Below are 26,297 nucleotides of genomic sequence, written 5' to 3' on the forward strand. Positions count from 1 at the left end.
CTCTCATCATACCCTTTCATCCTATGTCCTCCCTTTGATTTCGATCCACAATATTCGGTGAAAGTAGTATCGTTCTTGACCACCTCACTCAAAGCATTGTATTCAGTTTGGAGGTGATCCATTTCATTGGCTTGATTATATTGACCCTTGCCAACATCTTCATTTGTCAAGAATTTGGCCCTAAATGATCTGGTACTGACTGAAGCTCTTTCTCCATCAGCAACAAACTTCCCTCCATTAGAATTGCTTTCCTCACTCCTATCATTTGCAGGCTTATCGCCATTCTGATACTGATTGAGTCCTGTCAACAACTAGGCCACTTCTTTTAATGTTTCTAACATGTTGACGTGCAACTCTTTTCAGATCTCTTGAAGAAGGCTTTAGCATCTCCCTCTCCATCACCCATGTTCATACTCTTCTTCTTCTCTCTAAAGATACCTTTGTGCTCTTTCGCTCATAAATTGCCTCACGAGCTAGCAAGACTTTTAGCCTCTGATAGCATTGAAATATTCTTACTTATGAAAAGATTAAATTTTGAAACAAACTTTTTTCAGTACTCTAAAATCATGAAAATTTGCACTGTCCAAATGATGAAGGAAATAGTAATTGCCCAGAAACTCAGATATGAATACCAATAAAGACTCAATGTGCATTCACCTCCAAAATATATATCAGTTTTTACATTATTCAGGAATAGCCAAACTACTCTATTGAAATCATTATACCAATACATTCCACAGCAAAAGAAAATATCAAATACAAATCTGTCCTCAATAGATATGTGGTCTGAACCAATAAGTCTCAGGTGTGAGAATTCATTGCTGGTAACAAGGTCCCCTCTGTCCTAAATTGAGTGTTGTCCTGAACTTCTTCCTATAGTCTGATCGCGTGTGACTAGAACGACAATCCCAAAGCTTATAGATCCCTTTGCCTGTCGATGACAAAGCAAAGGGCATTAATTGTTTGCTGATGACACCCCCTTCCAGATCGCCCTTTAACTTGCTCCTTGTTGCATGTATCTTCACACCATTATTCCTATCATCTGAAAGGTATGCTCCTTGTCACCAGGCTCAATCTAGAATAATCAACAGGTAATCGAATTAGGGCTTTCGCATGCTAAATGGGTTAAAAAATAGAGCTTGGTAATATGATTGACAAGTGAGGGGTTATCATCCCACCTTGTCTGGAATCTGAGGTTTCCCTCCCAGTCCCAATTCGTGCACAGAGGCAAATCAATTATCCAAGCATATCCAAACTAAGTCCCATGCCCTCCTTAAAGAAGAAGCTTGTGTCGTGTTAGAAGACCCGATCCAAAGTCGGCCCAAGGAGCAAAAACAAGAATTTTTATTTGATTTTACTAAAAGATATGTTTAGCAAGTCAGCCTAACCCAATATAGGAAATTTAAATAATTTTATTTATTTTAAATTTCCAATTTATTTAAAATTAAAAGAAAACACAATCAAAGGTGGGTAAGAAAACACAAAGAAAGGTGGGTGTTATAAAACATCGCTTGGGGCTTCCTTTCATATTGGGGTCATTACAAATGGAGGGTTGATGTTGCGTGACTTCATAGATTCAAATTTGACAAGTGATGCTGGTGCTAATGTGATGTCCCCAAATTGAGGTATACCTGATATTTGCCCAAAAGAACAATTCCACAACATAATTTGTTTACAAATAGTATCTATTAAAAAAACATATAATAGCTATTGAACTTTTAAAGTAAATAAGCAATTAAGTTAAATAACATCACATACGTGGATCTAATCTATAGCTTCATTTCCAATAATCAACCATAGTAGGGATTGCAGAAAAGAGCACGATAGGGTGCCCAGAACATTTACCACAACTAAGCCCAAGAGCATGATATAACACCCCTTGGCCCACAAGTGACAGGAACTCTTGTCCATCCAACATGAGGTGAGCTACTAAGATGGGGAACCCATCTCTGCACTCCCAATAGTGTCTCCTTACTAACCCATACATGATTGCTTCTATTTTTCAATTCCACTTCCAACAACCAACCATCATAGGGATTGGAGAGGAAAGTGCAATAGGGTATCCCAAAACATTTGCCACAACTAAGCCCAAGGGCATGATATAACACTCATTGGCCCACAAGTGGGGTGGGCTACTTAGATGGGGAACTTGTCTCTGCGCTCCCAATCATGTTTCCTTTCTAACCTCTACATAATTTTTTGTAGGAGAATAAATAGATTGAATAAATAATTAAAGAATCTAGATAGATTAGCAACTCTCATTATTAACTATATCAAAAATACAAGAAATTATATGTTAAATAATATCATCACATTGCATACCACAACACTTGCTAGATCACAAGACTGCTGTATTCATCAAATTTGATCTCCTTCGATGCCTTCCTTGAACTGAGGTTCTTCGTTATTTATCCCCCAAGGGGGAATGAAGAGTCATACTCTTTGCTACGATCACCACCCTTCCAAAAGTGGCATCTCTTCTAATCTGTCCGCTACCTCTTCTAATAGGAATTGGTGCTTGTTGGTGTAAATAAATATTCATTTTGGATATTATTACACTTACTTAAGTTAACTTAGGATAATACATCTCTTCGTAGTTTGGATTTGAGACACTTAGGGAAGTGTGCACATAGGGATAGAGCTTGTAGGAGAAATTCCACCTTTTGTGGTCTTATTTTGCTGTTACACTCCACATTCAATGGGTCATCCACCTCTTGTGGAATATTATATTATTTCTCCTACCTACCCTTAGTATTTCTTACCTACCCTTGTTTCTCATTGAGCCACATGTCATATTTGTGTGCTCATACATCCATATGGCCTTGCCTATATAAGCAGGCCTCTATTCATTGTATTGGTTAATCCAATAGATAATTTTGCATATTGATGAGAATACAGTTTGTTCTTGTCATTCTATTGTCTCTTTTATGCTTTTCATTGTGCCCTTGATCTTGGCAAAATCCTACATGGCATCAGAGCTATTGGGGCTTCATTGATTGGTTTTTGGAGACATCATGGAAGGCTTCTATTTTCGGATTTGGGGATCTTCATTTTTTGGGGGCGTCATACAGCGATTTGGACATCACCGTTGAATCCGAGAGGCCGTTTCCATAAATTTCGACTATAAAGTCGACTTATTTTGGTGAGAAAATTTTTTTCCCCATTTTGGCTATTATCGTACGGGTTTCGAAATTTTTTTCAAAAAAAAATTCGAAAATCAGAAAAAGGGCGATCAATTTTTTAAAAAAAGAAAAAAAAAATTCTTTTTGGTTGTTTGGGGGTCCGCAGACCCCCCCGTACTCTGTCGTTTGCAGGAGCTGACAGCGCCGCCCATACCTCCCGATCTCTGCGCCCGCTCTGGCCGTGTACCCTCCGGAGCCCACCGCCGTCGTCGGTTGTCCCGTCCTCCTGGCTTCCACCGCGCCCCACTCGCTGCCACCGGCCACCTCGCTAACGCCGTTGGCTTCGCTTGGCTCCCGGCCACCGGTCTCCGGCCCTCCGACGCCTCGGCTCCCGGACGTCGAAAACCTCCGGCGACGCCTTCTCTCTGTCGACGCTACAAACCAAGCGGAAACTGCGCCCGCCACGTGGCAGGCGGCCACTGGCCCGCGATCAAAACCATACACCTACACAGTGCCACGTCAGATCCGTACGCCCTGTCGGCCGTACTGCACAATCACCTGTCCAGTCAGCAATCCATACAGTACAGACGCCCAGTCAGCAGGGCGGCGAAGTTTTCGCAACGGTCATACGGCCATCAAATTTAAGATAGTGACCTGCTGACATCAGCGCCACATCAGCAGCTTTTTGGAAAATTTTTGACCCCTCTCCATTGAGCTTTTCAGTTTTGCAGTCCAACTTTGAAAGGCCATATCTTGCTCATTTTTGCTCCTTTTTTGGTGCAATTTTTTTTGAAATGGGCTAAAATTTCGTGATCTTCGCAGTGGTGTAGTTATTTTTTGATTTTGGTGCACAGGTTTTTCGGAATTTTCAGATTCTCTCAGCAATACCTGTCCAATCCTCAATTCTGCAACTTCAAAGGCCTCGTTTGAGCTCATACGACCTCCTTTTCAGGTGCCGTTTTTTTTTAAAGTGCATGTTTTTTCGTCTACTTTCATAATCTATGATCAGATTTCAGAGATTTTGAGTGGAAATTGTACTTTCAGATATTGGTCTTATTTGGCCTATTAGGTACTTGTAAATTGCTTGGATCTTAGTTAGATCTCTTGCATTAATAGTTTGAGTCTCTTTTGGCCTTATTGAGGCAGTTGTAAAATTGTAATCAGAAGTCCACTTTGCCATCTTTTGCAAGTGGCCCATTGTATACGCACTAATTATAAAGTGTCAAATCATCACATTTGGGGGGGGTTCTTTGATTGAGTGAATTTGGGGGGGTGTCTTGTGTGATTGTGCCTCTCTTTGTGCTCTTTCCATTTTTGTTGCAATGAGTCCTAATAAATTTCCACCTTTAACTCCACATAATTATGCATCATGGAAAATTAAAGTATGGAGTAAATTAATGGAAAAAGGTCTAACACATTACATAGATGGAACAATAACAGCACCACCTGATCCTAAGGCTGATCCAAATGCTCAATTAGAATGGCTCACAAAGAATTGCATGGCTCTTGGAACTTTACGCAAGTATGTATCAGATGACCTCATTTTTCACATTGAGAAGTGTAAAACAATCAAAGAGGCTTGGGATATGTTTCAGAAATTGTATGGACAAGTTCATGAAATCAGAGGCTATCAGATTGACAATGAGCTCACCAACTTGGATCCCAAGAGTTTTGATACAATCCAAGATTATGTCACCAAAGCAAATGAGCTAAGAGCAAAGCTTAAGGATTGTGGAATTGACAAAAAGGATGCTCAGTTGATATTCAACTTGTTGGACAAGCTTGCACCAGAATATGCAGCATTTGTGTCTAGCTTCCAAACTCATCGTTTGACAGTGCGGAGTTCTTATGTTATGCCTTCATTTGATGCTTTCACAGAAATGTTAATATTGGAACAATCTAAGTTGTTGAACATGGGGTTTCTCAAGTCTTCAAAGTCCAAGGCTTTGGTGGCTAATCAAGGGAATCAAGGAAGTCAAGGCAAAGAGTCCAACAAGAAGAAGAAGCAATCTAAGTCTAAGCCACACTAGGAAAAAGGACAATCATCCTCCCCATCACAAGGCAATTTTTCATCCTCTTCCAAGAAGGGGACACCACCTAAGAAGGATAAACCAACTTGTGCATATTGCAAGAAGTATGGTCATGATGAGCATCGATGCCACGCAAAGCAAGTTGATGAGTTAACTAATCTTCTTAAGAAAAACAACATCAACTTGCCATCCGCCTACACAAAGAAGGATTCATCTCCTTCCTCTTCCTCACAGTCTAAGGGAAAAGGGCAAGCATTTGTGGCTACAACAGGTTCTTCACAGCAATGGATACTTGACTCGGGTGCCTCATATCACATGGGTTCTACAAAGGAGGAGTTTTCTTCATTGGAACCATCTAAGGTACCTCACATTTACATAGGTGATGACACACAAGTAGAGGTTGAAGGGAAAGGTTCAGTTGACATGGATGATGGAACATTTGAAAATGTTCTCTATGTTCCTAACTTGTCTACCAACCTTCTCTCCATCTACCAAATCACTCACTATGGGAATGGGAAAAAGGTTGAGTTTACACCAGATTCAGTTGTGGTAAAGGAACTTGATGATGATGCCTTGGTAGCAGTGGGACAAGTCAATGACAACTCAAGGCTTTATTCATTCTCCCACTTTGTGCCAAGTTCACCTTCTAGGGCCTTGCTTACTCATTCAAATTCAGAAAGTAAGCTATGGCATGAGCGGTTTGGTCACCTCAACTACCGCTATCTTCAGCAGCTAAGCACTAAAGACATGGTCACAGGTCTACCTCGAATCAGTTTTTCAGAGGGTGTATGTTCAAGTTGTTCCATGGGCAAGCATCCCGAAGAGAAGTTTGATAAAGGGAAAACTTAGAGAGCTTTGGAAGTTCATCAACTTGTTCACAGCGATGTAGCAGGTCCATTTCCAGCACCTTCATTTAGTAAGGCCCGCTATGTTCTCACCTTCATTGATGACTATTCCCGCTTCACTTGGGTCTACTTTCTCATTCATAAGAGTGAAGTATTTGACAGATTTCAGGACTTCAAGACTCGTGTGGAGAAGCAATTAGGGAAAGTGGTCAAGATTCTTCGCACAGATAATGGAAGGGAATATGTGAACAAGAGACTTGAGGATTTTTGTACATTTGAGGGGATTGATCTTCAGCATTCTGTCGCATACACTCCACAACAGAACGGGGTTGCAAAACGCAAGAATAGAACTCTCAAAGAAATGGCTAGTTGTAAGATACATGCACATTCTCTTGATCCCGCCTTTTGGGCAGAGGCTATCAGTTGTGCCACACACATCCAGAATCGGGTTCCTCACAAAGCTTTGCAAGGTATTACTCTTTTTGAAGCTTGGGCTGGTAGGAAACCGATTGTGAGACATTTCACAGTCTTTGGGTGTCCAGCATGGGCTCGCATACCTCCGCAAAAATGCAAGGCATTGGAACCTCAGAGTCAGCCTTGCATATTTGTTGGATATCCTGAGGGTGTTAAGGCATACAGATTGATGGATCCAGAGACACATGAGGTGTTCATTGAGAGGAGTGTTCACTTTGAGGAAAGCTCTCCTAGCTTAGCCTCTCTACCTCCTCCACCTTCCTCCATTGTGGATAGTGATGTTAGTGATTCAGATGATGAGACTCCTTCAACTCCGACTCACAGGGTTACATCTCTGCAGGGTCCACTTGAAGTTGAGGAGCCTCGTTCTCCACCTCCACCTAGACCTCGTTGGGCTCGACAGACACTTGACTCCGCGGGTTCTCTTGTTGGGGATCCTTCAGATACACGAAGAACTCGATCACAATATCAGGATCTTCCACATGCATTCATTGCTACCGCTTCTGATCCACAAACATTTAGGGAAGCATCAGGGGTTCCTGAGTGGGACCAAGCTATGGAGGAAGAGTATAGTTCCTTGATGAGGAACAACACATGGGATTTAGTCCATCTCCCTAAGGGGAGAAAGATGGTTCGATGTAAGTGGATCTATCGGACCAAGTTTGCAGCGGATGGTAGTGTGGATAAGTATAAGGCTCGGCTTGTTGCGAAAGGTTTCTCCCAGGTTGCAGGGGTTGACTATACTGAGACCTTTGCACCCGTAGCCAAGATGAACTCCATTCGTTTGACACTTGCTATTGCTGCAGCTCATGGTTGGGCTGTACATCAGATGGATGTGAAGAGTGCTTTTCTTCATGGTGATCTTGATGAGGAGATTTATATGGAGCAGCCACAGGGTTTCATCTAGGATACTTCCTTGGTTTGCAGACTAAGGAAATCTCTCTATGGCCTTAAGCAGGCCCCCAGGGCTTGGTATGCCAAGATGGATTCCTTTCTTCTCTCCGCAGGGTTCACCAAGTGTCATTCCGATCTGAATGTCTACATTTTGCGACAGGATGACTCTCACTTGATACCTGTGCTCTATGTTGATGACTTGATCATTACAGGGAGTACTTCATCCATCATTAGCAGGGTCAAATCTGCTTTGCATGACAGATTTGCTATGACTGACTTGGGTCTTTTGCACTACTTTCTCGGGATAGAGATTTCACAGTCACCTTCTGGGATTACACTATCGCAGCCCAAGTATGCTCTTGATCTACTTGCACGCTTTCATATGGCTGATTGTAAGCATGCCCCGACTCCCTTTCTTTCAGGAGTCAAGCTTGAGGCTCAGTGTTCTTCTCCACCAGTTGATGCCACTTTGTATCGTCAGCTTGTGGGTAGTCTCATCTACTTGACCCATACACACCCTGATATTTCATTTGCAGTTGGCATGGTTTCTCGCTTCATGCAGGAACCACATGAACTTCATTGGAAAGCCGCCAAACGCATCCTTCATTACATCTAGGTACACATCACTATGGGATTCACTATGCAGCAGGCACAGGACTTCGCTTGGTTGGTTACACAGACTCCGATTGGGCTGGCGATCTTGATGATCGTAAGTCTACCTCTGGTTACAGTTTTCACCTTGGTTCGGGCCCCATTTGTTGGCAGAGCAAGAAGCAACTTGCTATTGCTCTCTCTTCGACTGAGGCTGAGTATCGAGGCCCTATTAACGCAGCGACTGAGACCATTTGGCTCCAGCAGATTCTCACAGAGTTTGGATTCACCACTCCACGGCCGACAGTTCTACATTGTGACAATCAGAGTGCTATTGAGATCTCGAAGAACCCAGTCCAGCACCAACGGACCAAACACATCGAGATTCATATGCACTATATCCGAGAGCTCATCCAGGAGCAGGTCATTGATTTGCAGTATTGTCCTACAGCAGAGCAGGTTGCTGACATATTCACTAAACCTTTCACCGAGAGTAAGTTCCAGCAGTTGCGAGCTCTCTTGGGGGTGCAGGATGTGTCATTAGGGGGGGTCAGCTGACTTCTCCTTCCTCTCTTATGGGGGGGACTCCTCTTTGAGGTTTTGTCCTTCTTCTTTAAGAGTCTTTTGTACATTCATCTCTCTTTTGGGGGGGAGTTTTTTCCCACTGGGTTTTCTCCCTTTCTCCGTTTGTGAGAGATTGCATTGCATAGTTTTGCTTGCATTTGCATATTGTACATGGGTACCTATCATGGCCTAGTAGCCGAGACCCATCTTGCATTGTTGACTTGAGTCTTCATTCCCCTAAGTTGCACTTAAGGGGGGGTGTTGGTGTAAATAAATATTCATTTTGGATATTATTACACTTAAGTTAACTTAGGATAATGCATCTCTTCGTAGTTTGGATTTGAGACACTTAGGGAAGTGTGCACATAGGGATAGAACTTGTAGGAGAAATTCCACCTTTTGTGGTCTTATTTTGCTGTTACACTCCACATTCGGTGGGTCATCCACCTCTTGTGGAATATTATATTATTTCTCCTACCTACCCTTAGTATTTCTTACCTACCCTTGTTTCTCATTGAGCCACATGTCATATTTATTGAGCCACATGTCATATTTGTGTGCTCATACATCCATATGGCCTTGCCTATATAAGCAGGCCTCTATTCATTGTATTGGTTAATCCAGTTGATCATTTTGCATATTGATGAGAATACAGTTTGTTCTTGTCATTCTATTGTCTCTTTTATGCTTTTCATTGTGCCCTTGATCTTGGCAAAATCCTACAGTGCTGCTTATGAAGACAACCATCTTATGCGTTGTTTGTTTCAGATAACTATCTTAACAAATCACCGATTTCATATGTGGATGCTTCTTGTTTAAACAAGGGAAAGAATATCATGGGATGATTAATTCCTTTGCTTCCATAACATAGAAAATTGGGGAATCTTATTAATAAGACAATTTTCTGAGCGACATTAATCAAAGTCTGATCTTATTTCTTCAGATCTGTCTTCTATTTTCAGAACCCAGCTTCTTGATGCTCTCCCACAAGCAGGTACATCCCATTTATATCCTTATGTCTCTCTGAAGAGAGACACCCTTTTGAAAGGTGATGTCCCTTTAAAAGGACATAACTTTTGCTAACTAATATTTATGCTGCCTTTTCACACTTATTAATCCTTGCTCGTTTACTCATTTCTATCACTGCCTTTGCACTTACAAACCATTGTCTTTTGTTTATAATAATCGTTGCCTTAAGAACATGCTAATCGCTGCCTTGGAAATCATATTAATTTCTGGCTTGATAATCACTGCTCTTCCTTTTAAATTCTATCACTACCTTTTAATATATGCATAGGCAACTTACTTAGGTGATCAATACCTATTCATATATACCCTTAACTGGAGTGTTTAATAGAGAAGTCGGCCCCCCTTTTGATTTAATAATTTAGTTATACGACAAGGGCTGTGATCTAGTCTTCCACTAGGGTTGATTATACTTAACTTGGCGGGGTATTGATTTCTCTTTTATTTTATTAGCTAGGCCTTATGGTTATTCAGGTTTCAGTCTGATTGAAAGGCAACAATCTCAAGGTGGGGCATGACAGCTACGAGGAGCATTCCAAGTTTTTGTTTCAGCTTAAAGTCAGCCATGATATCTTGGTTCAGTAAGAAGCAGGTGGCAGTGGCATTGAGTTCAGCAGAGGCAAAGTGCATGCCAGCCTCATCTCCTAGTTGCGAGGCTATTTGGCTTCACAAGTTGATAGGAAACATAATCAATCATACATTGGAGCCAACAATTGGGTACTGTGATCATTAGAGTTGCATTAGGCTCTCTGAGAATCCAGTGTTCCACAATCGCTCTTAGCATATCAACATTTGATACCATTCGGGGACAGTGTTACTTTAGTATGTTTGCTCAGATTCACAAGTTGAAGATATTTGAAATGTTTTGAGAGAGACTTGGATTAATGGAGAATACTTTTTTACCAAAGAGGGAGTCATAAAATTTTTACCTTGAGTTGCTCAGTTAGTGTTTGTTAGAGTAAAAGGTTAATTTCACTTAATTGGTTTAATTAAGTCACCTGTTATTCCTTCTTAAGATTCTCTTAGTTATGCATTGTATGTATTTAATAATTATTCTAATTATTAAATACATTCTCATTTAGGGTTGCACAATCTCCTTTTATAAGGATTGTATTGTATTTCTTTTTAATTCCCTCTCTGAATGATAGTCTCCACTCTTCTCTTGTGACAGGTTTCCTTGCATACAGGTGATCTTGGGTTGTGAGAAGTTGGATTTCTCAACTTTTTCATGGTATCAAAGCCAAGTTTTGCTGCTGGTACATTCTATAGCCATTTGAAGTCAGAGGTGTTGTTTTCAGTCCCAAGCTCATATCTTTTCACCAATTTCTCCGTTTTTCACGATTTCAGTGGCGTTGGGACAGTGTTTTAGAGCTCTTATACACTTTTTCTAGATTTTACTCCACGTACATTTTATTCAGTTTTTTGTGTTTTCAAACTGGTGAATTACTTGGACATATGAGTTTGGTATTCAATATTTGTTCCTATGTACTAGGCGGATGCAACAGCCGGTTACCCATGCATTTCGGTGAAATGGAACACTTACCATATGGACACTCTTGCATTCCTATTTATGGAGGCGACCTTCCATTTTTTCATTTGATCAGTTCTTCAGACTGTTGGTACTCGTGCCATTTGTATCTTCGGATTCCAGATGTTTTGCCTGTGTTTGCCATCTGATTGGGATTCGAATAGTGTCATTGAGGGCACTCATGCAGATTCATGTCTTCTTGATCCTGGTCACCTTTTGTTTCAAAGGAGGTTCTTATTTCAGCATCATAGCAGTCATTCAATGACAGTGTTTGCAGCTTCTTCATGCTTGAGTGATTCTTCATGCTCGTCTTTTGTTCCTATCTTTTGGAACATTCTTATTTGGAGGCTTCTTAGTCCTTCACTTGAGCTTTCATCTCTTTTTGGAGTAGAGTTTTTCCCACGTGGTTTTCTCTATTTCTCCGGTTTATAGAGATTTGGTTGTGATTGGGTACTGTTGTAACATTTTCACACATCGCCCCATTGCTAACGGGGACCCCCTCTTTGCGAGCTTCCTGCATTGTTAAGTTAGGGTTTTGGCTGCTTAGTGGGCAATTTTGCGTTTCCCGTGCCCGAGTCTTAGAGTTTTGATCATGCCTAGTGCTGTTTAGGGTTTTTGAAGTGTTAGGATCAAGCTGCAAAAGTTAATATTTTAATGATCCTAAGTTTTGCTAAGTGTTCAACCATTTGAGCGTTAACGTGTTTTTAAACACGTGCATCAAATCATTTTTAGAGTGCCAAGGTATTCACAGACCTTTTGGAGTTGTTTTCTTGCTCCTAAGGTAATATTTAAGTTGGTTTCGCACTTTATTCCAATATTTTCCTAGCATTTCGCTCATATTTTTGGAAAATTAGTCCAAGTCCAGTTAAATTTAAAGTCGCTGAGTGATTTTGAGTGGTTAAAATGTTAAAATCCTAAGGGAAATCCTTATTCCAAGGGTTAAAGGGTCAAAATCCATGCTAGAGGTGTTTTTCCCCTCACATTCCAGACTACCCAACCCATTCCCCCACTCAAAATCCATACTACACATGGGTTTCCCCTGGAATCCATACTGGCCACTAATTTCCCCCATTGTTTATTCACACCTGGAGCGATTTTCCCCTGAAAATGCTAAAATTTGGCTGAGTGTCAGGATTTATCCAAACGGCCATCGAATTTCCCCTAGGAGTGCGGACTGGAATGCAAGGATAATTCCATACCTGGGTCGATTTTCCACCAAGATTTTTGTGACAACTAAGTGAGGATTTTTGTCCGGATTTTTATCCAGACAGGCATCGATTTTCCCCTGAGCATTTTTGTGAGGATTTTTGTCCGGATTTTTATCCAGACAGGGATCGATTTTCCCCTGAGCATTTTTGTAAGGATTTTTGTCCGGATTTTTATCCAGACAGGGATCGATTTTCCTCTGGGAACATTATGAAGAGTTTTGAGTCCGGATTTTTATCCAGACTGAGGTCGAATTTTCGCCAGGGAGGTATTTTTTCAAGTTAAGTTTGTTTTGAGTGTGGATTTCTGTCCAGACACCCATCGAATTTCCCCTGGGGGGTTATTTTTGCAAATTGAGTGCAATTTTGTCTGGATTTTTGTCCAAACTCATATTGATTTTCCCCTGGGATGGGTTTTTATGTGCATTTTGATGAATTTGAGCATGGATTTTTATCCAAGCATGGGTCGAATTTCCCCTATGGGGCAAATTTTGACACTTAAGTGAATTTTGAAGGGATTTTTTAATCCCAACCTATAGCGATTTTCCCCTGGAGGCTTTATTTTGGATTTAAATTACAATATTTTAATAAAAGGCCCCATTTTGATTGCTTTTAAATAATTATTAAATGATTATTTAAAATTTAAAAGCAAATTTAATAACTTGCAATAATTATTAAATGTTTGAACCTTCTAGAAGCAAGTTAGGGTTTCACCAAGCAAGTATTTATACAAGTGTTTTTTTTATCCCACATTGTTTGTGTGGTGAAAGTGGAAGATGAAAGCAAGTATATGAGAGGAACTTCAGCATTATTTTATTATTATTTCTGCCAGGTGTCTCCATGAAAGCGATTTTTTCTCCAAGTTGGGTGAACTTTTAGCAAGGCATTTTTGTGAAGTGTGGGATTGAGGATTTATTTTCCTCCATTTTTTCCAGCTTGTTGATCTATCCTCCTTGGCTGCCATTAAAGACCAATTTCAGATTTTCGATTTTGCTAAGTTTGGCGATTTTTTTCCAAATTTAGCATTTTTTGGTAAAAGTTGGCAAATTCATGATTGGAGACTTGGGCAATTTTTCCTCCACCATTTTTGCTGTTGTTCAGACCTTCATTGCTGCAGATTGCTGCCATTAGCAACAATTTTCAGAATTTTGAAAATTTTGATTTTTTGCTAAGGCGATTTTTTGTGTTTGGGGTATCCAACCCCAACTTGCACGATTTTTCCAGATTGCTGCCATCCTTCATTGCTGCAAATCAGAGCTGCCATTGGCATCAATTTTCAGAATTCCATTTTGGCGCTAGACTTGGAGAAAATTCGATTTTGCTTGGGAGGCGTTTTGGTGCCATGTTTTGATGATTTTCATGCATGTTTGGTGGCTGCCATCACTTTCAGCCTGTTGATTCGCTTCAGATCTGAGGTTTGCTTCAAATTTTGAAAATTTCGATTTTTTGCTAAGGCGATTTTTTGTGTTTGGGGTATCCAACCCCAACTTGCACGATTTTTCCAGATTGCTGCCATCCTTCATTGCTGCAAATCAGAGCTGCCATTGGCATCAATTTTCAGAATTCCATTTTGGCGCTAGACTTGGAGAAAATTCGATTTTGCTTGGGAGGTGTTTTGGTGCCATGTTTTGATGATTTTCATGCATGTTTGGTGGCTGCCATCACTTCCAGCCTGTTGATTCGCTTCAGATCTGAGGTTTGCTTCAGATTTTGACCTCCATTAATGGCTGCCATTAATTTTCAAACTTAAGTTTTTATTACCCAGCCAATTCCAACTTAAACATTTAGCATTCAAAGGTGTTTTATGGAGTTTTTTGTGCATTTTTTAGACCATTTTATCACTGTTGCAGGTCTGAAGCTCCATTGTTAGGCGGTTGTCCTCGGAAATTTTCATTTCCAACCACCTAACCAATTTTGGCGAATTTGCTTGGGACTATTTCCTTAGCAATTTTTCATCATTTTCAGGGATTTAAACCACTTTGCAAGGTGCTGGTAAGTCTGAAGTGTTCGATTTTCAGACTTGTCCTCAGAAAACTAAATTTTACCAGCCATACTTACATTCTAGAAAATGATTGTTTTCATCAATAAAACTGATTTTTATTGATTTTATGCACATTTTGAACTACATGATGTTTTTGAAAGTCTGATTTTTCAGATTGTCTTCAGAATTTTGACCTCCATTGTTGACTGCGGAAGGTGTCTTCAAACATTCATTGTGTGAAAACACAACCTTTCACACCTTTCCTAAGTCATCATCAATCCGGTATACTCCTTTGCATTTTTTGCTTGCATATTTTCTAAGTATAAGGAGGTATAAATGAATTTTATGGAAGGCTTCCATGCCTTAGTGTTGTCACACTTTGAACGTAATTGCTAAAACTTACCAAATGTATGGATTATTTTCCTGACTCCATGCTCTAGACTAGCTAAATCTTTAAAAAGTCAAGAATTTTATTACAAGTATTTATTTTTATCCTAGGACTAACTTCCAACTTCGTACAGGTGCGATGTCAAAATCAGGATACAAGGAAAGGAAAGAGCTGCTGAAGACGTTGGAGACTGGATTTTATCCAGAGTTTAAGATTTCATCCAAATGGAAGGAGATCACTGATACCAACATGCATTTCTTGGACTTCGACCAGATGCAGTGTCGAATGTTCGGATCCAGAGATCAAGTTCCTTCCCCAACATATGCAAATATTATGAAGAGTGGCATTTTCCATGCCGCTGGGTTTCCACAATCCATATAGTGCAGTGAGTTGATCCTGGAGTGTGCACGATGTTATGATCCGCTCACAAGAATGATCAAGAGTCCGAAGGGCGTTGTCATCGCCTACCTTGCTGAGGATGCCATTGCTGACCTTGCTGAGGATGCCATTGCTGAGGTGTTCGGAATTCCACGCAATACAGACATGAAGGATGTGACCAAGGAAGATTATGCAGACAAATACACAAAGAAGATGGGTGTATGCAAGAATTTAATTAATAAAGAGTGGATGATTGAACCTAGGAATCATCATTCCAAGGCTCCCAAGACACTTATGTGCGTAGATTTTAAGGAGAAATATAGTGATTTGATATTCCTACTCAATAGAGTGATGGGAATGCCGCAGGGAGCAATATTTCATGGATGGATGTTCTACTTCATCCAGGATTGTCTTAGAGGAACACTAGTGAATTGGTCCAAGATCATAAGCGACAATCTAGATTTTCAGTTGAGGAATGTAGAGCGGTCCAAGTCATTCGCCATGACTTCCTACCTGGTGTACCTGCTTGCACGATTTGTTTCATACAGAGGATTAATATGCACGGATGAAGTCGGGAATGGGCAAGGTCAATTTAAGAGTTATGAATGCTACCCCCAGCTGAGTATGCACAGAATTGAAGACTATAAGAGAGTGAATGATGCATTCACTATGTACATCACACAGATGCTGCAGGCCGGAATCCACAGAAGATTGTCCAAGGAGGCAACCGAGTTAATAGAGAAATATGGATCGTGGTATATACAATTTCCCACTTTCACATACCTCAGGATTCATGGGTTTCAATCCGAACCCTATAGACTTCCTAGGTATCCAACTGACAGAATGATATTGTTGGAAGTGGTAAGACAACTTCTAGAGTTTGATGTTATCCAGAGAGAGAAGCACAGGATAGGAATGACATTCCCTATTTCAGTTGGGAAGACGTCAGAGGTCTGCCAATCCGCCATAGCTGCCAACACTGCAATTGAGGAGATTGCATTCTACAGATTTGCTACCTACAAGAAAAGAGAAAGATTCGATCCAGACAAGAAGGTTGGAAGGATCAGAGGAGAGAAGTTCACTCATAAGGTTGACATAGAGGATTATTGGGCTAACTTGATGGACGAACAAGCAGTGAAGAGAAGAATGTGGTCCAGAATGTCAGTGGATTTCATGAGGAAGTGTGGACTTTTCCTCATTCTTGATCAGGTATTAGATGATAGAGATCATACACACCCACATTATGAGAATGAAATGAAGAAGGCAATCCTATTGCCAAATTGGTCAGAGTCAGAGGAGATTGACCTGAATGTATTGATGAGAGAAGTCTTGAATTTCTCCCGCACATGGGTGGATATACAGATGAATAAGTTGGTTGACATGGGTGTTCCCTTCACTTATGAAAGGATGAAGCTGGAAAAGTCTACTTCCGAGGATCAGAGGACTGTCAGTGATGTCAGGATTCATGCAGACGAAGAGAGTCAAGCTCCCAAGAGAAGGAAGAACATGCCTGGAGAAGTCAAGGCTAGAGGGAAGAAGATTGAGGATGTGAAGAAGAAGTAGAAGACTATCACTTCACTTATCATTCCTTCACCCCCTCCCAGTGTCTCATCAATTGAAGTGATTGAAGTAACAGAACAGAATAAAGAGACTCAGCAGTGTTCCAACACAGTGATATTACCAGAGAATATTCAGGAGTTCCATGCTACAGCAACATCCGCACCTCCTGATGAGAATAATGATCAGCCAAAATCCCCTACTGTCCTTTTGGAAGTCAGCTTGGAAAATGAAGTATATGATTGGACTAAGGATAATCCTGATGATAATGAGGATGTTATCTCGGCATTGAAAGGACCGGATCGAGAAGTATGTCTTGATGATGGTATGGAAATGGCCGCTATTCCTGAATGGCTGAGGAGAAGCATGGAGAAAAGTAAACAAATGATAGAGGTACAGCCTATTGATGATATTGATGACTACCTAGCTAAGAGTACTAAGAAGAAAGAGCCCAAGAGAGCGGAGATTTTGTCGCACATAGCTAGAGATGAGACAAGAATGCGGATTGCGCAGATTGTTGTTCCTAGAGTCGGCGTGACAGCAGACACTGCTACTCCCATGGATTTCCAGATCACTTCAGTCGCCCTTGGTCATCCATCCACAGGGCAAGAATTTCAGGAGATTGGTGACAACCTCCATGCAACACAACGATTGCGGAGAATGAAAGGTACAAAGAAGAAAATATTAGACTCAGAGAGTATATTGCAGGGACAAGGCGTGGAGATCCCACCTTTATTTCCCCTATTGCAATTGACCATGGAATATATTCACACTGCGAGGTAGCGAGAGGTACACACTCAGAGGTGGAAAAGTGGATTGAAAGCACAAGAAAGCAGGCAAATGATTTCCTTACTCAGTTTGTCCAAGCATATGATAAGACAACAACGCTCATATTCAGAATCCAGTATTTGGAGGGAGTTTGGGAAGAATTCCGGCCTATCCAAGAGAAGACTATTCCACGCCTCCTGGCATTGAAGAAGGTTCCTAATTCCACCTTCGTCAACGAGAACATTGTGCACATTGGAGACATATATAATTTCCATGGCTGGTATTGTGCATTAGCCTTGAAGAAATCATCTTATGAGAACGCCTAATCGAGTTGTATGGAGATGGAAGGATTAATTCAAGACATTCAGATGAAGATCCTTGCCTCGATTGAGGAATTATTGGGTGTTGATGTTAGTGATGCTAGTGGTTTACACTTAGCCGAATTAAGAGACGAGATGAAATTTATGTATTTTTGCCAGTTGGACTCTTTAAAGAAGAGTCAGATAGATGACTTGGTCTCTTTGTTGATTCATGTTCATAATTTGCAGAAGCTCGTGCCTGAATGGGAGAACACTTTGAATGCTTGTTTCGATTCATTGGATGTGATTGATTTACAGCAGGATACCTTGCCTAGCATTTCCATGGAGGAGTTAGATTCAGTATTGGCTAGATTCTTGGAGTATGCTAGGAGAGAGAGAGATGCAGGGAGGAATCTTCTAGAAGATTCTCTATATGATGACTAGGTATCTTTTCATTGGGCCATATGTTGGTGGCGCCATTTTTTATGTAACCCTAATTAGGGCAATTCTAGGGTTTTGTTGGCATGATCTCGGTCGTTGATCTTAGATCAATCTGGGCCATCCATTTTTGTAAGAAACTCTATATATGCCCCTTTGTCTCTCATTTGTAAGAGAGAGTTTTTGTAGAATTGTTGGTATATGCTACAGCTATTTGAATCCTAATCATTGTTCAGTTGTTGGTGATTTTACTCTTCAAATGTTGTCTTTGCATTCATGGTTCTCAATTCCTCCAAGTTAGATTATAATTTAGATTAGAATTTATTTTCATATATGTTAGATTGAGTGAAAGATTTGTTGAATTCATTTGTGTGGAATCCTTAATCCATACCACTAGCCTCTTGCCGCTGATAAGTGCGCCTCGTGTGGTCAACTGGAGTTTGAGTAAGCATAACTTCAACTATTATGCGTCCGTTGACAAGCATCAACTTGGATGGTGTCTACGTTTGATGGTAATAGTCTGAAAATCATTAAGTATACCTTGGATGATTGCACCAAGCTTGTGTCAATCCCTGATTGTGAGACCTTGCCTGGTTTGATTCCATTAAATCCATTCATCATTTCCTACATTCCTAAGATTAGAATAGATTTCCTGAACCCTATTCTTTTTCCCCCCTTTTTAGTAAGAACTAAATCCAGAGCCTTATTGATAAATCTTAAGTTGTCAGCACACCTATTCCGCATCATTCATGATAATCCAAACATTTGCGTAAGTCCCCAAAGTGAAACCCAGCAATTCACATCAACCACTGAACTTACCCACTCGTCAAGACCTGACATGTAGAAACCTTGGAATCATTTTAGTTGATCTCATTCTTAGCATCTGAGGTGATTTTGTTCAAGAGAGAGTAAATTACCTCGGTAATTTATTCTGTATTGTTATGTGCATAAAAACACATCAACAGGTACCTCATCAAGCTTTGTTGCCGAGACCCAAATTTGCTTTCATCATGTAGTTGCATTTGCTTTCATGCATTTAGTTTGCGGCTTCTCCCTAAGCTCATCTTAAGGGGGGTGTTAGAGTAAAAGGTTAATTTCACTTAATTGGTTTAATTAAGTCACCTTTTATTCCTTCTTAAGATTCTCTTAGTTATGCATTGTTAATAATTATTCTAATTATTAAATACATTCTCATTTAGGGTTGCACAATCTCCTTTTATAAGGATTGTATTGTATTTCTTTTTCAATTCCCTCTCTGAATGATAGTCTCCATTCTTCTCTTGTGACGGGTTTTCTTGCATACTGGTGATCTTGGGTTGTGAGAAGTTGGATTTCTCAACTTTTTCAGTGTTCTTACAGTGATAGCAGAACATTGACAGCAGCAGATTCAAACCTGTGCACAGCAGATAGATCAGCATGGAGAGGAAATAGTTATATAGGAAACTAAGGTCCAGCCATGTAGAGAGTCTTCTTTAAAAATTTGCACCCAAGTTAACTATTTGAGATTTGAGTGATTTGTGGATGTAACTTAGTATGCATACTGGCATACTCAATATGGATGTGAGTGACACAGCCCAGATACAGCTTGGAAACCATGCCCACCTATACCCAGAATTAGGATGATTTCAAAGCTGCACCAAATACATCTGCACTTGGCGTTCTGAAAATTTGTGTCGTTTGTAGGTAAAAGCGTGTATAATTCATCACCAGACAATTTCCTTCTGCCCTCGTTTTATCCTTCCACTTTTCATCACGTATATAGGGGAATATTGTCTCAAAATTAATGGTGAGTAGAGGAGGATGACTAACTGCAAGAAGAGTGAACAATGGCAATGAAAACAAAAATGAACCCAGAATGATCTATTCAAAACTCATCCACGAGTCCCAATCTACACAAGTGATGAATCATTTCATTTGGTTGTGTGTTTGCTCCAATTCAACCAAAGAAGCAATTCGAAATGGTCACGCCATTCACCAAATATAGTCAGGAGTTGCTCCATATCATCAAAGCTATTGCCCATTCCTCCACAACTGTAATGTCCATGTCCCCATGTTGAAATAGAATTTAATAACTAAATATTAAAAATTAAATTAAATATAAAAGAATATAATTAATTAAAATTTAATTAATTAAGTTAATGAATGGTCAAAAGACATGGAAGGAAAAGTTGTGACTCCCTCAACGATGAGATATAAAAGAGAGAAGAGAACCTCATTTGAGAGGGGAATAATTTGGAAATCAGAAGTGCAGATCTGATTTAAATAAGAAGTGCAGATCTGATTTTGAAAGGTTATGTCCCTTTCGAAGGGTAGTGTAATGTCCCCACTTTGAAATAGAATTTAATAATAAATAATAATAATAATAAAATTAAAATATTAAAAACTAAATTATAATATAAAGAATATAATTAGATACAATTAATTAAAATTTTAAAAAGTTAATGAATGGTCAAAAGACATGGAAGGAAAAGTTGTGACTCCCTCAACAATGAGATATAAAAGGGAGAAGAGAATCTCATTTGAGGGGGGGATAATTTGGAAATCAGAAGTGCAGATCTGATTTAAATAAAAAGTGCAGATTTGATTGTGAAAGGTTGTGTACCTTACAAAGGGCAGAAATAATGAAGAGATGCACTCTTTGAAAGGGTGCTAATGGTGAAAGGGTGTGTCCCTTGCCAAAGGGCATACATGATGAAGAGGTGTGACCTCTCCCTCACATTGAGAGATATAAAGGAAAAGAATCAAAAGCATCTAGTAACATCACCATGGATCAGATCAGATCATAACTGTTATTAAGTTCCAAGCAGTAACATCTTTGTTCTTGGTGGTATGCATGGGAATGTGTTTTGTATGACATTTACACTGTATTTCATTTATATTCATAATACATAAGAAATTAGTATACTTATAGTCTAAATCATTTTATTACTGTCAGTATTTAAGAAGATGGGAATGAGATGTTCCAAAGAGGGGCAGTCTAAATCCAAGCAATAGGTTAAGTCCCAAGATAGGGTGGGGATCATCGACCCATGAGCCTTGAGGGCATAGACCCAAGATGGGTAAGGGCTTGGATCTGTAAACTTTGAGGGAACCTATTGTATTTGGTTTCTAAGCGCTTTGGTAACGTACATAGACCCTTCTTCCTTAAAATTGAAGTAGTAGCAGGGTCTGATGTCTATATTAAGAACTATGAATAATAAAATTAATCATCTAATAAATAAATGAATAAGCACTTGTTAATAACTAATAAATTGAAGAATATCAATGACTGGCTTCATGATTAGTCTCTCAATCAATTTTAGTATATTGAAATAGATTAATTATGTTAATCAGGTAGGGGACATTACAAACAGAAATAATGAATAGTTGCACTCTTTCAAAGGGTGCTAATGGTGTAAGGGTATGTCTCTTGCCAAAGGGCATACATGATGAAGAGGTGTGACCTCTCCCCCACATTGAGAGATATAAAGGGAAGGAATCAAAAGCATCTAGTGACATCACCATCAATCAGATCAGATCAGAAGTGTTATTAAGTTACAGGCAATAACATCCTTGCTCTTGGTGGTATGCATGGGGATGTGTTTAATATGTATGCATAATATAAGAAGCCTGATAATGTTCTTATACAGAATTTAATAGTAATATTAATATGGATTGCAATATGTATCATACTTAATTTCATATATATTCATAATACATAAGAAGTTAGTATACTTATAGTCTAATCCATGTTATTTATGTCAGTACTTAAGAAGAAGGGACTGAATTGTTTCCAAAGAGGGGCAGTCTAAATCCAATCAATAGGATGATTCCCAAGATAGGGTAAGGATCAGCGTCCTGTAAACTTTGAGGGCATGGTCCCAAGATAGGGTAAGGGCTTGGGTCCATAAACTTTGAGGGAGCCTATTGTGTTTTGGCATCTAAGCACTTTGGCAACAAAATCATCTCCTTCTTCCTTAGGACTGGGTAGTAACAAGGGTTGAACATGCATTAAGAATTATGGATTAGGGATAATAGAATTAATTATCTAGTATGATAAATTGACAATTTATTCATTAATGATTGATAAATTATTTGAACCATAGATGGCACACTCGCAGAGTACTTGGCGAGTTTCAAAAACTCGCCGAGTTTTTGAGCTCTACGAGTTTTTATGACTTCAACTCGCAGCAAAAACTCAGCGAGTTTCTTTTAAAAACTCGGCTTAAAGAAACTCGGCTAGACTAAAAAAAGAGGCCCAAACATGTCAAAAATTATCATTTTTTGTTTTTTCAGGTCAGTTTCATTCTCTTCATCAGAATATACACATGAAATATAACATTTAAGTATAAGCGGCATTTCAATATGTCTTTTTCCTTTCTTATACTTTATAACACCCGACGCCTTTATAGAATAGTAAAAGTATTTTTGGCCTCGCGGGGCGCTGCCCCTCGACCCCACCCTGTATCGCGACAGGGAGCGCGCAAGGGGCGATGCCCTTTGACCCCAACTTGGGAGTGCTGCCCCCAAACCCCGGTCGAAAAATATAGGGGGAAACTGCGCTGATGGAAGTAGGGAAAATTTAACCTCCGAGTCTGATTAGGCTCCATATAACAACATAATTAGCATTGAAGAAATCTTGGTATTATACATTTTAGAGTTGAAGGTTTGAAACTATCAGTATGAATGATGAAATTTCAAATATTGCGTGTTTGTAGATCTCCACCAAGATCTAGACCTATCTCTCTACCCCTCTTTTTCTCACCCTCAGAATTGGGAAGATCTCCACTGGGAAGAGGAAGAGGAATAGTAAATAGTTTTAGCTAGAGTTGGGAAGAGGAAGTTGTAATTGTAATTTGTAATGATGTATTTACTTTTGGTTTTACAAAAACTATTTACTATTTTGCTTCCAGTCATCAGCATTCCTCATGAGGATGCGATTTTGTAGACACTTTGCATTTAAATATATCTAGAATCAGCTTGTTTCTTTTGTGTTATCATTTATTGACTCATTGGATGCATCTTCTCATTAAATTTTGCAAAAAAAAATGCATTTTTTATTAAAATTAAGCGTGTTTTTACGTTGCCGAGTTTTTCGCCGAGTTTTTCCGAGTTTTTCCCAAGTTTTTTTCTCAGGGGCTTGGCGAGTCGAGCCGAGTCGCGTCGCGAGTAGTCCAACTATGATTTGAACTATGACAGCTTCAAATAGGGAACATTACAGATTTTATTTATGTTAGAACTAAGAATAGAATTGTCTCCTAATCAATTTAGTTTAAGTCATAAGTATTGAAATAGATTAATTATGGTTAAAACAGGCCTAATACTATTAGGGGATATAACAACAGCATGATTGTAAAGTTTTCAGCTTTTAATTTTTTAATTAATAGTTATAATTTTATTTATATGTAATATATTTAAGTTGATTTAAGAATAAAATGTATTTAAATTTCAATATTTATCGGATATTGTACTATAATGCGCAACTGTATCCCTGTATATCCCCCTCTATGGGACCACCCATAGGCCAGGTACAATTTAGTTAACTCTAACTGAAATTATCCTCAACAGAAACTTCACAATGATGCAGTAACAAGGGTTGATTGCTTTGCCAAGTGGAATACTGTCATCAGGAAACACACACACATACAGATATGCGAATGAAAAGATCAAAACCTGGAAGGTGCAAACAATTTCAAGTATGGTTGGTGGGCAATTTTTTGCATTTCATGAAAATATAATATAAAGATAGCATAATTTAAAATTTAAAAATAGGCAAATCTAAGTGTTGATTAAAAAATTAGCCAACTGAAAAATGGAAATTGATAAAGAGATGCTATGATGTAAACACGCTGAGAATTCAATAAATCTCTTTCGTTATCAATGAAGTCCTTGACCAAAAAGTCAACACCCTGTCTGAATAATAAATATTAATGGATGAAATTTTGGCAAAGCTATGACTTCACGTACGGAAGACACTTGCTTCCACACAAGAACAATGAGAAACCATTTTCGCATGGAAATATCAAAAGTTTTAAGAGCATTTCATATGAAAATGTGGAAAATCATGCGGAAAAGTTGCTAACTGATTAATCTAATTTTGAAGAAACATAGCCCGTAAAAAGAATTGCATGTTAAGAATTACCTGATGGAAACCAGGCTCTCGTGTAAGAGGAACACCAATCTCAGAAATGCATGCATGCAGCCGATCATCACTACCGAACAATCTGGGGTACCGCTCGAAGCATTCATCCAACATCTCAGAAAGCGCCTCTGCCAAGGGATAGCTGATTGCGATCCCCCCTCCACCAAAAGCCATGGAATGACTGAAAAAAGTGTTTGCAGAGTGGCTCTCTGAAGTGCTCCCAATGTAGAACATCTCAGAAGAATCATACTTGCTCAAAACCCTGATCAAATTTTCCACGTTAAAAATAGTATCATCGTCCCCCAACACAAACCATTTGACATCAGGTAATCCAAGCTTAAAGCTCTCGCGAATAATCCGGGCAATCCTTACCCCAGAAGGATTGCCAGTGGGGTTTGTGTAAGAAAAACTGGAAATGTCCTCCGAAACCCTAACAGGAGGCAAATTAAGATCATCCGAAACCACTTCTTCTAACCAGACATGGCCTCTCATTTCATCCGGCCTCCACCATAGCCTCACAAACTGCTTCCTTACAGGCCAAAGGTCCACCGATCCCGCTATGCCGAAAACCACCTGACTTAGGGTTAAGAAACCTCGAGTCGAATTCGGCTTCGAGGAAAAATACCGTGTGGCAGGGATACCGTTATAATCTGAGGAGGAGACCTCGAAAGCCTGCCATGATAATGAGGCTATTGGGTTTCCTTGCCATTTTTCCGTTTTCTGAATACAGTGGGTTTGTGACAAAAAAACCAGGGACAACCATGCAATTATGGAGAGAAGAAGCATGAAGGATACCACAATTGCTGTACCTGTTCGGCCATGCCGGCACCTGGAGTTCCTGTGTCGAGGAATTAGCCGGTGTTCTTCGTGATTAAACATTGCAAAACGTTAAGCATTTACATGGGATCGCTGTGAGCACAAAAATGAGTCGTGCAGATTCAGTGTTCGCTCAAATTCAACACGAAATAGCTCGTTGGAACGCGATTTTTTAAGGCTGCAATCTCTGCCTGCCCACTCCGATGAGATATATTGTGGGACGGAAACAAGGGAGGATCGCGATAGGCACGGAGTTGGACAGATTTGTTTTTTGTTATTTTTTTTCTGATTTTATTCAAGTTTTTGTTTTTCCTATGTATTTCTCTAGAAATGATAGCCAATAGAATAAGAATGGCAGAGTGGTGTGACTGTACCGTGATGGAAAAAGAATACAACACCATGTGTCCAACGAAGCAGGGAAGAGGGAAGCGCCTTTTGCTCATACTGATACACTACCAGGGTCCCACCAGGGCACTCCATTTTCCTAGGGCAGGTAAGCCAATGGCTAGATTGAGTAATGCTTTTTTCCTAATGTATAAAGTTAAGTGAAAGATTGCTTGGTGGAGGTCAAAAGTAACGGTATATAAATGTCTCTCTTACTAATATAATATTGAGTGAAAGAATGCCCGGTGGAGGTTGACTATATAAATATCTTAGTAATATAAACTTAAGTGAAAGAATGTTTGGGGGAGGTGGCCCAAAAACTTTTGGGTCAAAAGGCAATGTTTTTTTTACAAGTTTAGAAAAGCATAAATTATGGTGAAGTTTAGCAGACTTTCTATAGAAAGTTTTGATTATTTCTCACTTCGTATTAAAATGGTATGTTTCAAGGTTTCATAAGTGGATCAAGTATCAAAATCAAAATCTCACTGTTTGTTGAAATTTAAGGCTTTTACGATGAAAAATAAGGTGAGGGAACACGGAACTCTGGAGAATGACAATTCTAAGGGTTTAAATAATTCTAACATACTCGCTCTTTTGGATGATACTGATATTTTAGACACATATAGATCTTAAGAACTTGAGAAGCTTCTGAATTAGGTCATGAATCCTCAACTTGATGGGGATCCATCTAGCACTCCACCTCTATCTAATGACAAAACAGACAAAATGCTCATAACCCACATCCCTTGGCTCTTCCTAAAAGCTAAAATAGTGATCTTTTTTTTTCGGAGGAACAAGATTTCTTCATATGGACTCAAAACAACTGGAACTAGAGGGCTAGGACATAGAATCATTTAGGGGTTTGGGTAGGGGTTATGTAGACTACAC

General features: G+C 39.5%; 1 protein-coding gene across 1 annotated transcript in view; it reads right to left on the bottom strand.

Annotated features, from left to right (window-relative positions):
* The window catches only part of LOC131072107 (uncharacterized), a 61,267-nt gene extending 35,748 nt beyond the window's left edge, over window positions 1–25,519 (bottom strand). Inside the window, exon 1 of the mRNA XM_058008166.2 lies at window positions 24,210–25,519. Within this exon, the coding sequence (XP_057864149.2) occupies window positions 24,210–25,088 (879 nt within the window). The 5' untranslated portion in view covers window positions 25,089–25,519. The remainder of the gene's footprint in view (window positions 1–24,209) is intronic.
* Window positions 25,520–26,297: the final 778 nt, after the last annotated feature.

Source organism: Cryptomeria japonica, chromosome 11 (assembly GCF_030272615.1).
Source record: "Cryptomeria japonica chromosome 11, Sugi_1.0, whole genome shotgun sequence".
NCBI classification, from domain to species: Eukaryota; Viridiplantae; Streptophyta; class Pinopsida; order Cupressales; family Cupressaceae; genus Cryptomeria; species Cryptomeria japonica.